The sequence below is a fragment of the Labeo rohita genome, chromosome 10 (assembly GCF_022985175.1).
Source record: "Labeo rohita strain BAU-BD-2019 chromosome 10, IGBB_LRoh.1.0, whole genome shotgun sequence".
NCBI classification, from domain to species: Eukaryota; Metazoa; Chordata; class Actinopteri; order Cypriniformes; family Cyprinidae; genus Labeo; species Labeo rohita.
This window is the reverse complement of record NC_066878.1, coordinates 29679053-29691576: the sequence shown is the minus strand read 5'-3', so window position 1 is coordinate 29691576 and position 12524 is coordinate 29679053. Positions and strand designations below refer to the sequence as shown.

The 12524-nt window shown below is 34.8% G+C and overlaps 2 protein-coding genes across 3 annotated transcripts; both read right to left on the bottom strand.

The window, feature by feature from the left end:
- Nucleotides 1-4395: 4395 nt before the first annotated feature.
- hcar1-2 (hydroxycarboxylic acid receptor 1-2) lies at nt 4396-5328 on the bottom strand. The gene has a single exon (XM_051121468.1). It carries the CDS (start codon nt 5326-5328, stop codon nt 4396-4398), a length of 933 nt encoding a protein of 310 aa, XP_050977425.1.
- Nucleotides 5329-8368: 3040 nt separating this feature from the next.
- On the bottom strand, nt 8369-12501 carry denr (density-regulated protein). 2 transcript variants are annotated; one of them, XM_051121472.1, is made up of 8 exons: nt 12330-12501; nt 11708-11818; nt 11578-11597; nt 10834-10918; nt 10487-10588; nt 8983-9099; nt 8747-8886; nt 8369-8671 (listed from the first exon to the last, which is right to left on the bottom strand). In XM_051121472.1, the coding sequence occupies exons 2-8, from the start codon at nt 11805-11807 to the stop codon at nt 8627-8629; spliced, it is 609 nt and encodes a 202-aa protein (XP_050977429.1). In that variant the 5' UTR covers nt 11808-11818; nt 12330-12501; the 3' UTR covers nt 8369-8626. The 2 variants fall into 2 exon arrangements, with proteins under 2 accessions (XP_050977429.1, XP_050977431.1); XM_051121474.1 differs by having other exon boundaries at nt 12445-12487.
- Between the last annotated feature and the right edge of the window lie 23 nt (nt 12502-12524).

Genomic DNA, 12524 nt, shown 5'->3' with positions numbered 1-12524 from the left:
GTACTGAATATGCCAATGATTCCCCCAAGACTTGGTCTTAAGATGTTTGCTCCAGAGGCGTGGCTATGTGTGGGCAAGGGTGGGCACTGCCCACCCAATTGAAAATCAGTCAAATGAAAGTTTTAGCTTAGATTGGCTTTTATATTTCTTTCTAATTTACTATTGGCTATTTAAGTCTTAAACGTAGAAGAGGCGTAGACGGCAACCTCAGGAGTTACCGTTTAACGCTGGCACAGAAGCTTTTCTTTCAGACAGTGCAAATCTGTGCACTTGTTTTAAAAACTACTAATGTTACTTACACTCATATTTTTGTTAGTGATTTTTGTTTTTGTTCTGAATAACTTTAATTGTGTTTATTGTAGTTTTGGCCTTAAGTGTAAGAGACTCATGTAGCTGAATTGTACATTTGCATGAATGTCATTTGCTCATCACTCTCTCTCTGTAGTTTATTTTTATTTTCTTCTATTGAAAACAGGGGAAGAAACCTTGCAGCAGGAATGTTTCATTAATAATTTCTAATGAATATGTTTTATTTTGTTAGGTTATCTGCGCTGGAAGTTATTTCATGTGTTTTTTGAGGTTGTCGTCCGGTTTAGATCCTGACTTGGGTAAGTTACTCAAAAATTCATTACAGATGACAAAATACTTAACTAAAATAGTGATTGGAGTTTTTATTTTTATTTTGGTTTATTTACGTCTTGTCTGTGCATGTATTTTCACTGATGTATGAGTGAAATGAGAGTCTCATGCTCTGTTAAAATGTTGATCTTACAGAGAAGGGATGCTCTGGTTAGCTTTTTTGTAGCCGATAAAAATGACAGATTATGAAACTCAGTTTTTAAACCTTTTATCAGGAGCTCTATCATAACCAGTTATGTTTAAGCTTATGTTCACCATTAACTGAATTAAAGTAATACCAGCTTTTGTTTTTGTTCACAATGATATCCCATATGGAAATTTAATATATTACATATATTGCTCTATATTAAGAGTGATACTGTTATATGTAAGGTGTTAATAATTTTCACATACGTACATTCTTTAAATAGATGAAGATATGAGTAACATACAAAATACCCATAGTAAAATTTGTATATGTACATATTTTAATAATATCTATAGGAAGATTTTTTTTATATGATATTATATGCAGCAGCCAAATGTCAACAAAATGTTATTTATATATATCTAACTTTTATTAAAACTGTAGGTTTATGTATGTTTTTGTAATTTAAAAACAACAAAAAGACATGGTTAAATTTACTTACAATAGCAACAGGTATAGATGAGTTTTACGATAGATTTACATGTAAATGACATGTGACCCTGGAGCAGAAAACCAGTCATAAGGGTCAATTTTTTAATATTTGAGATTTATACATCATCTGAAAGATGAATAAATAAGCTTTCCGTTTATGTATGGTTGTTAGGATAGGACAATATTTGGCCGAGATACAACTATTTAAAAAAATCTGGAATCTGAGGGTGCAAAAAAAAGAAAAAAAAAAAAAAAAACATTGAGAAAATTATCTTTAAAGTTGTCCAAATAAAGTTTTTTGCAATGCATATTACTAATCAAAAATTAGTTTTAATATATTTATGGTAGGAAATTTACAAAATATCTTTATGGAACATGATCTTTACTTAATATCCTAATGATTTTTGGCATAAAAGAAAAATTGATCATTTTGACCCATACAATGTATTGTTGGCTATTGCTACAAATATACCTGTGCTACTTAAGACTGATTTTGTGGTCCACAAAATTTCCTACTGTAAATATATCAAAACTTAATTTTTGATTAGTAATATGCACTGCTAAGAACTTAATTTGGACAAATGTAAAGGCAATTTTCTCAATATTTAGATTTTTTGCACTCTCAGATTCCAGATTTTCAAATAGATGTATCTCGATCAAATGTTGACCTAACAAGCCATACATCAATAAAAAGCTTATTTATTCAGCTTTCAGATGATGTATAAAGCTCAATTTTGAAATATTTGCGTTTATGACTGGTTTTGTGGTCCCGGGTTACATATTACATTTGCGTATGGGATTATAGGTTGATTCTTTAATAATCCAGTAAACAAGCGCAAAAAGTTTTCATCTTAATGAATTATTTAAAAATAAATATTTTATTTTTCATTTATATAAATAAAATACTATTTATTTTAGTTTAATGCTTGTTATAGTCCTGTTTTATTAATGCCTTTATATTCAAGCATTGCATTGCATTTCAGTTTTCATTTTGACAGTAATATTTCGCCTTTATCATTGTGTCTAAACTTGACTGTCCTACAAAAATAAGGGCAAAAACTCCAACAATGAATATACTTTTGTTGCCCATGCCACATATCCAAATGGCCACCCCAGGTGGCATTCTCATAACATCACTGGTTTGCTCACATGCAAAGGGTGTAGCTGTAAAGGTCCACATGGACAACAAACCCAGGTGTGGTTGATAAATGGCCTCAATGGGGATTTGTGCCTCTTATGCATTTAATAATCATATGTGATCTCTTCATGTTTTTGATCCTTTTGTAAGGGGATGGCGTCTGTTCTCTCTTCCATTTGTTTCCAGCAGCAGTGACCTCTGATGTTAGGCTCATGCTACAGCTGTTCTCCATTGAAAATAAAGCTCTGACTACTTTTCTCATGTAAGAAAAAAAAAAAGAAAGAAAATAACGAATCATATTGGAGTAAATACAGACATATTTTCTTTAGACCACATAAAATTAAATCACTAAAGCTCAAATGACATTTAAAAAAAAAAATAGAATATATTTAATAATAAGGACCATATAGAACACAAATAATGTAAATGTATCCACTGAAACAAGTTGAATGTTGTCAGAATAGTTTCAGTATTAAAAATGCATATGCAAAAGCGCTAGCAGAGAAGATGAACAGAAAGATGTATGAAATTAAATGCAGATTTAACAGTCAAAACATAATTGATAATGCCATGATTACCCTGTTGGTCCCACCTGCTCTGATCATTTCAAAGTGCAAAATCTGTCTGTGACACTCCCTCTTCTGGATTTTAGTGGTAAGACACCTATACATTTACATTACAAACTCTTAAAACTTTGTGGATTCATATACTTTAAGAGTGTGTAGGAGGCAGATCCTTCATGTTCTTCATGAGATTAGAAAAGTATGTTAAGTTTTAGCAAAGCCCTGCTTTCAAATTTCAATACTGTACAACATAACCAGTCATTTTAAGCCGGCAAATGTTTATTCATGCAGCTATTACTTGGCATATTTGTTACGTATTTGTCTGAAGAACATGTACAGCAAATTTCATTCAAAGAAGTTGAACAGTTAATAAAAGGAATATTTATTGACAGATTTTTACTAATATATAAAAAAGCAAAAAATGAAACAGAAACATAAATGCAAGCAGCAGAATGCGTGTGAAATTTTAGGTTTGTTGCACAAACCAACCAACAGCATTAAGCTGTTGGCAGTGAATAAATAAATTTAGTTAAACAATAACAGAAAACAAAAAAGGATACATACAGTCCATTGAATAAAATAAGCACGCAGAAAAACCAAGAGGGCGACTGAAGACATTTATTAAATGTTGATTTATTGATTTATTATGTCCATGCAGCAGAAAATGTCTTTATTTAAGGAAGACTCTCAGGAAGAATATATATGTATTTACTGCACTGAAAAGAAAACACAAAATACTAATCAGATTACTAATCACTGAATAACCATTAGCAAATTAGTATTATAAAAAGGCAGCAAAAATGTACAGTTGAGGTCAAAAGTTTACATACACCTTGCAGAATCTGCAAAATGTTAATTATTTTATTAAAATAATTATAAGAGGGATCATACAAAAAGCATGTTATTTTTTATTTGGTACTGACCTGAATAAGATATTTCACATAAAAGATATTTACATATAGTCCACAAGACAAAATAATAGTAAAATTACCCTGTTCAATAGTTTACATATGTTTGATCCCTCTAATTTTGCTAAAATAATTAACATTTTGCAGATTCTGCAAGGTGTATGTAAACCTTTGACCTAAATGTGACTCAGCAGTGGTTTAAATAAAGGCACAGAGAATCACTAAATATATCATGTACACCGTTGTTTGTTAAAGTTACATGAATATATATTAGCAGGCATCATTTACATTTTAGTTAATAAATATATACTTTATAATGTCAAAACCACATAGTGGCTCTGTCCCAAATTACACCTTTTTTGTGATTGCTGTTGTTAAGCCTGTTAAGACTGTAAAGCATCCAATTCAGTCAGTTTAGCAAGCACCTTTGATATTACCACACTATGAACTCTCTGAAGAACTGCAGGGGCTTAGGAGAGGATTTGGGACAGGGCCATTGTCAACCTGAATATTGTCACATAATTACGATTATTCTTCAATTTTCTTTCCTAGAAGTCTCATGTAGATTCTCCTGAAGGATCCACTGAAGGCAGGGCTGGAGAAGTAATAGACGATAGGATTGAGCACGCTGTTGAAGTAGGTAAAGCAGACACTGGTTTTAAACGCATCATTCGCCTCACGGAAATAGTGGCACTCGTTATACCAGAGTTTCAGGACGTACATGGCGATACGCGAGATGTTGCTTGGGAAGAAACATATAATGAAAACCGCAGCCACTGTTAAGATAAACTGCACGGCTCTTTTGATTTTGCCCTGTGTGTCCACTGTCTTACTCTTCAGCTGCCACGTTATGCAGGTTGTGCAATAGATAACAATGGCCGTGGGCACAAAGAACTGCATGACGTAGAATACGTTGTGCCAGTTGAACCGTGAATTATTCCCAAAGCAGATGTTGAAGCTCTCGCACTGCGTGTGGTTGTTTAGATAGTAGAAATGTTCATCTGTTAAGAGGTAGACAGTCATCGATATGATGAGAACCCAAAGGCCAAGAGAGACCCACAGGGCGTAGCGCAGACCCATTCGGTTGATGCGGTTGAGAGGGTGGACGATCTTCAGATATCGGTCCACGGCCACAGCAGTTAGGAAGAATATACCGCCGGCTCTGTTGGCGGCCAAAAGAAACAGCAAAATACGACAGAAGGCGTCTCCGTAGACCCAGTCCTTGCCCCTGCGGTAGTAGTCGGCCCTGAAAGGAAGGCAGAAAAGGACCAATGAGTCCGCCAGAGCTAGATGGGCAAGATAAATAGAATTGGGTTTCCAGGTGTCCCTGTGGCAGAAGAACATGGAGAGGGCGAGAACGTTCCCCATAAGGCCCAATACGAACTCTGTGAACATTACAGGGGGAAGGTATTGGTCCAGCATGGGCGTTTCGTAAGTGCAGCACATTGTGGAGTTGTTCATGATTCACGGTGCTGCTGTGAAACTAGTCAAAAGTCGGAGAACTTAAGATCTTTTCAGTGTTTCGACTCATACGGCTGTGATTCCCATGAGACTTGTTCTTAAGGTGTTTGCTCACATGCAACGCTGTAGCTGTAAGCATGCACATGGACAACAAAAAACCCAGGTGTGATGGGTAAATGGTCTCAGGAGGCATTTGTGCCTCGTGTGAGTTTAATAATCACATCGCTCTGCAACTTGGGACTCTCCAAAAGCGCCATTAAAGTGATTACAGGCAGGATACTTTACACTTGGGTATACGAGCAAACAATGAAAAAGTGAACAATACAATTAACAGAGAACTTTTTGTTTTTGTTGAACATGATTTTGCATGTTTTTTTTCTTGATGTGATTCTCAGAGAGAAATGTTCAGGGTATATTTTAATCCAAAATCATTATATTTTGCTTAAAAAGAAAGTACTTTTATAATTAATAACATTTTTATTATTGGTTTACACAATTGTTCTTTACAAATGTACCTATAACTTTCTCCATGCAAAATATTTGGTTCTTTAGATTTTCTTTGTTTAATTTCTTATAATCATTATATGTATAGCTTTTGAAACATACCCTATATATATTTTTCAGAAAGAAATGATAGAAATGAATACTTTTATTTAGCAAAGATGCTTTAAATTGATCAAAAGTGATGATAAAGACATTTATAATGTTACAAAAGATTTCTATTTCAGATAAATGCTGTTGTTCTAAACTTTCTATTCATCAAAGATACCTGAAAAATTCTTTTTGGCTGTTTTCACCATAATAATAATAATAAAAATATTTTTGAGCAGCAAATCAGAATATTAGAATGGTTTCTGTGTAATGATAGTAACGATGCTAATATTCAGCTTTGAAATCACAGGAATAAATTATATTTTAAAATATATTCAAACAGAAAGCAGTTATGTTAAATAGTACAAATATTTCACAATTTTACTGTTTTTGCTGTACTTTGGATCAAATAAATGCAGGCTTGGTGAGCAGAACCGACTTCTTTAAAAAAAAACAAGAAAAATCTTACTGTTCAAAAAAATTAATAGTGTATGTGCTACTGAAATTTGTCATGCAAATGTCAGTGCAAATACAAATAATTTTTATTCCTTCAAAATATATATTTTGTCCTTTTGAATTTGCTTTTTTAAATGAGCAAACGCAGCATAAATCAGTGGACAGAATCGTTGCTATACAACAACAACTAATTATTTAATAATAATAATGAACATGTAATGCCTTTCACAAACCAAAGTAAGCTTTACACATCTTGAACCGAAAGTAAATGACAGATATTATTGATCCAAGAAAATAGGCCAAAGAAACAAGTACAACAAAATTAGGCAAAAATTTAATTAGAATATTTCACTATCACTTAGTAAACAACTGCTTTCTGTTAACTTGTAAAGGTGGGAAGGCAGATAATTTTATGGAGTTGCAAGGGGGAGAGAGATCCAGCATCTTTGCGGTGAAGGACCTGCTCCCCATGGAGGACATAGTGAATAAATTGAATAAATTGGCACCAGAGGACTTGAGAGTCCGTCAGACCGAGCAGGAGTGTAGGGATGAATCAAATCAGCAGGGGTCTTTGAACGGCTGCTGTACACAACCTTGAGCTACTGGCATTGGAGAAGTAAAGCAGTTATATGTTCTGATTCTGTGAGTGTTTGAACTTTGGTTCAGTAATGTTTGATAAAAAAAATTTTCGTAGAAATACATTTGTTAAAATAATTTTTCTTCTGGCATTTTAATGGCAGGTGTCGAACATAAAAGATGCATTTCCACCACCTACCGGACTGGAGTGAGGACTGAAGCACGTTGTATGGTGTAAATATTAGGTTGATTTTCACCAAAACTGATTGGAGCACTTGGAAAATGATCAGCGAGCCACCTGGATATTTCTTCTGACTTTTTTGGGTGCTTAGTGAAATTTTGAAGTAAGTAAAAATTGCACTGACATTATATTGAATTCACCCAACTGGATATTCATCAAAGTCTTTCTTTTTGTGTTTTGCAGAAGAAATTAATACATGTGAGTTTGGAACAATATGAGGGTTAGTAAATGATTCTCTTTTTTTGATATTTCCCTTTCAAAATGCACTTGTAAATCATTAAAGGAGAAGTCCACTTCCAGAACAACAATTTACAGATAATGTACTCACCCCCTTGTCATCCAAGATGTTCATGTCTTTTTCTCTTCAGTCGTAAAGAAATTGTTTTATTTTAAGGAAAACATTTCAGGATCTCCATATAATGGTTTGCTATGGTGCCCCGAGTTTGAACTTCCAAAATGCAGTTTAAATGCAGCTTTAAACAATACCAGCCAAGGAAGAAGGGTCTTATCTAGCAAAATGATCGGTTATTTTCATTTTAAAAAATACAATTTAGATACTTTTTAATCTCAAACATTCATCTGGTCTTGCTCTCCCTGAACTCTGTGCATTCTGTCTCAAGACAGTTTAGGGTATGTTGAAAAACTTGATCGTATTTACTCCCTAAACTACAAAAATCATTTCAAAATCATCCTACATCACTGCAGAAGTTCAGAAGTTCCAGTCTTTGCAAAGTGAACATGCAAAGAAGATCAAACACCCTTAACAAAAAAGGTAAAACAGCGATGTAGGGCGATTTTGAAGTTGAGGGGAGAACATGAGATGGGAGTTTTTTTGACATACCCTAACTGTCATGAACCGGAAAAAAAACAAAGACCCTTCTTCCTCGGCTGGGATCGTTTACAACTGCATTTGGGATTGTTTGAAGCCGCATTTAAACTGCATTTTGGAAATTCAAACTCGGGGCACCATAGAAGTCTACTATACGGAGAAAAATCCTGAAATGTTGTCCTCAAAAAACACAATTTCTTTACGACTGAAGAAAGAAAGACATTAACATCATGGATGACAAGTAAATTATCTGTAAATTGTTGTTCTGGAAGTGGAGTTCACCTTTAATCTAAAGGCCACGGTGTTGCAGTGGAGGCAGTGAAAAAAGAAACAATACACAATAGAAGTGTGTCGAATGAGACCGAAATTTATTAGTCTACTGTTTGCGTGTGAGAAATGCTTTAAGTCACATCATTCCAGACCTTTGGCAACCAAGAGACAAAGCAGCTATCAAGAACTGAAAAACCCCAAGGATGAAGCCAAGTCCACGGAAATTCTATACAGTAAATAAAATAGATATAAAAGGGCTTTTATGTCAATGTGTACATTTGGCCAGGTTTTCTGTGTCACGTCGCATCCGTTTCAGTAAAAGTGCATATCGGGCTTCACTTTTTGACCTCTCCGAGATCGTCGATGCTGTCGTCATCCACCTGCGGATATAGAGAACAGGTCAAAAACGGGTTCGAGAAAGATTCATCCGGTCGGGATCTGGGATGTTCGCTTACCTCAGGCCACTTTTCCTGGATGACGTCGATGATGTCATCTGTAAAGTCTCCCTGAATGATGATTTCGTCTTCTGCCGTCACTGAGGCACCGCAGGAGAATTTCTGAGCAAAGAACCTCTGAGCCTCTTTAAGATCGATGTCTGATGTGGACCACAAAACGACGACAAAGTTACAACAAGGTGAAAATACAGATGGTGAACATGAGGACAATCTTGTAACTACAATCACAGCCTTACCAAAAGTGGCCAGGCCACACACCCTTGTGACGTATTTCTTTTTAGCCCGTGGGATTTTTGCTATTGTGACTTTTTGCGGGACGGTCTTCTTTTTCTGTTTGATTTGACCTCTTCCACCTGCAAAAAAGGAGGGAAAATTACATCATAATTCCATAGCCAGACAAACTCAAATATGTGACCCTGAACCACAAAACCAGTTTTAAGTAGCAATAGCAAAAAAAATACATGATCAATTTTTCTTTTATGCCAAAAATCATTAGGATATTATGTAAAGATCATGTTCCATGAAGATATATTGTAAATTTCTTACCGTAAATATAACAAAATGTAATTTTTGATTAGTAAGATGCATTGCTATAACTTAAATTTGAACAAATTTAAAGGCAGTTTTCTCAATTGATTTTTTTTTTATTTTAAATCAGATTCCAGATTTTCAAATAGTTGTATCTCGGCCAAATATTGTCCTATCCTAACAAACAATACATCAATTGATTTGATTATTTATTCAGCTTTCAGATGTTTCAAATTTTAAAAAATTGTCCCTTATGACTAGTTTTGTTGTCCAGGGTCACATATTACTAAAAACTAAAACTACTAAAAACTAATGAAAATGTAAAGGGTTGCCTTGGCAATTAATTTAAATAAATTTAAGCTGAAGCATTAAATTGCTAAAAATGAAATTAAAACATGTAATTAGATACATTTATTTATTTATATTTAGATTTAAAAAAAAAAAAAAAACTAAAAATATGACAAGGCACAAACTTACTAAAATTAAATCTGAAAATCTAAAACAAAGGCTAATTGAAAATATGAATAAATACAATATTAATCTATAAATAACACCAAAATAAAATTAATCTTGACATAAAAAAATGAAAGAAATTAAAGCCAGTAAATCAAGCTCATATTAATAACCAAGGACATAAAAAACAAAACACACTTCTGTTTAGCTTTAATTTATTTTAACACATGTTAAAATGGTAATTTAATGCTTGCAAGATGGGGTTTTAATAAAAGTTAGCTGTCTATGCAGTACATGTTTTTTTTTTTTTTTCCCCATGAATTGGGGCACGACTAGAAAAAAGGGTGGGGGTGAAAAAAGATGGGGAAAAAAAACAACAACAACAACTTAACACCCATAATGCACTGGGCTCAATCAGACCATCTGCGAGTGGAGATTAAAAAGGAGCAAGTACTAGCTGTAGTTTTCAAAAAAAAAAAAAAATAAAAAAAAAAATAAACCCTGGTCCTGTCAAAAGTTTGCTGGATGATGGGTTTCATGTTGAGCTTTTGCTGATGGATAAACAAAAATTGTGTGTTTATATTACCAACACTGTAACAATACAAAGCTGGTTGAAAATCTGTGAACTTGCCTTTTAAGACACTAAAGAGAAAAAGTTTTGGATGTGGTGTGGAATGCACAACATGCACTACCACTGCACCCGCAGCACTCCAAAATATTTATGTTTATAGATGTCTAAATATAAAAGAAAAATTGAACCTCTCTTCTGTTTCTTCTTCTCCTCTTCCTCTCCTGCAGGGGGCGCCTCTCCTCCACCACCACCACCACCACCACCTCCTCCTGTAGTCTCCTGCTTGGGTCCTGTACTTACACAACAGCAGTGACATCAGTGAGAAAACTACTGACAAACTCACACAGCCATACATGTCATAATGTTGCTGACCAAATATTCTGAGACACAGAGATCAAACAATCCTGCAAGAGTCAAAACTATGGAGGCACAAATAAAATGGTAAGCAAGCTAAAATGCTAAGAAAAAGCATTTTTCGTGACTTCATACATGATACTGACATCTTCAGAGTTGCTGTGAAAGAAAATGTACTTACCAAGGGTCAGTTTAGCAAACACATCAGGAAAATTCTTCTCAAGCCACTGTTTGCATTTGGCCGGCTCAGGCATGTACTCACAGTACTAGCAGAGCAAAGCACAAGCATTTTATTAATTCACTTTCTACCAACAGAATAACTTAAGGAATAGTTCATCCTCAGGCCATCCAAGATGTAGAAGTATGTTTTTTCATCAAAACATATTTGCTCACCAATGGATCCTTTGCAGTGAATGGGTGCCGTTAGAATGAGAGTCCAAACAGCTGATAAAAACATCACTTCTGGCCAAAATAAGAGTACATAATCTATAATAATGCTTCCTCCAGTGAAAAAGTCCATCCACTGCACTCTCGTATCAAAATTCACTGACAAATAGTATGCTGAGAACAGTTTTCTCTTGTAAATGGCGCTTGATCTGTGCATATTTCTCTCTTGATTCAGAATAGATGACTTTTTCACTGGAGAATGCAATAATGATGACTTGTGTATTTATATTTTAGCAGTGGCGTAATGATCGGTTTCATTATTACAAACACGCAGCTTTTTGCTTGATGTTTTTATCAGCTGTTTGGACTCTCATTATGACGGCACCCATTCACTGCAGAGGATCCGTTGGTGAGCAAGTGATGCAATGATAAATTTGGATAAAGAAACAAACTCATCGACATCTTGCATGGCCTGAGGATGAGCACACACAAATTAAATTTTTGGGTGAATTGTTCCTTTAACATTTGATGTACTCACCTCTACTGGCAGAGAACACACTGTAAGTAAAAGAAGACAGATATGTTAGTCTCACAAGACTGCTAAACAAAAAACATTTTTAATTAATGCATTTGCAGTACATTAATGGCATTTTTTTGTATTTTCTCACCTCCACAGTAGAGAACTTTCAGTGGGTATTTTGCATCCGAAACAGCCCGATCCACTTTATTTTCTGGTGAACCCGACTCTGCATTCTCAGTAGTAGCCATATTACATGAATCTACACAAATCATACAAATGGGTTACTTTAGACAGCATAACACATCCAGATGATCCACAGAAACCGATCTATCCATCTAATTATAAAAGGCCCATCTGACAGACACCTTCCACATGTCACTTCTGCACTATCAACACTGAGGAATTTTTAATAATCGTTTTAAATTAATCAGACTCTCAAAATGCTATTTAGGCTTCTAAAATGATAAAAGATGCATTTACGTACATGTAAACACATAAATTGTCAACTGCCAGCAACACCCTAGTGGTGTTTAGAGATACTAACCACCACACTAACATTAGATGCGACAGGTCTGACCAAAGGTTCTTATAAATACACTAATAAATGCATTCAAATATATTTTAAAATCGTTTAGAGTCACTGACAGTGAGTTGAATCTATGAACCTCCGCACAATGATCATGCATCCACACCATTGAGCACCCATTCATTAGCCAGCACTGCTAATCACAGTTCTCCTACAGCAGCAACGCGCTCAATCTCATACATACCCCGTCGAAATAATCTCAGTACAGCTTGCTTTTGAATAACACCTTGATCATTATTACATTAACTCGCGCGGATGTTCCTTAAAGGGTGAAAGAGTTTCACTGTTGCTCAGCACACCTTCTGTCTGATTTGGCTTTGGGTCCTGACAACGCCTCTCTGAGGCAGAGCAACAACGGTGTTCGCGCGGTTGCCGTATT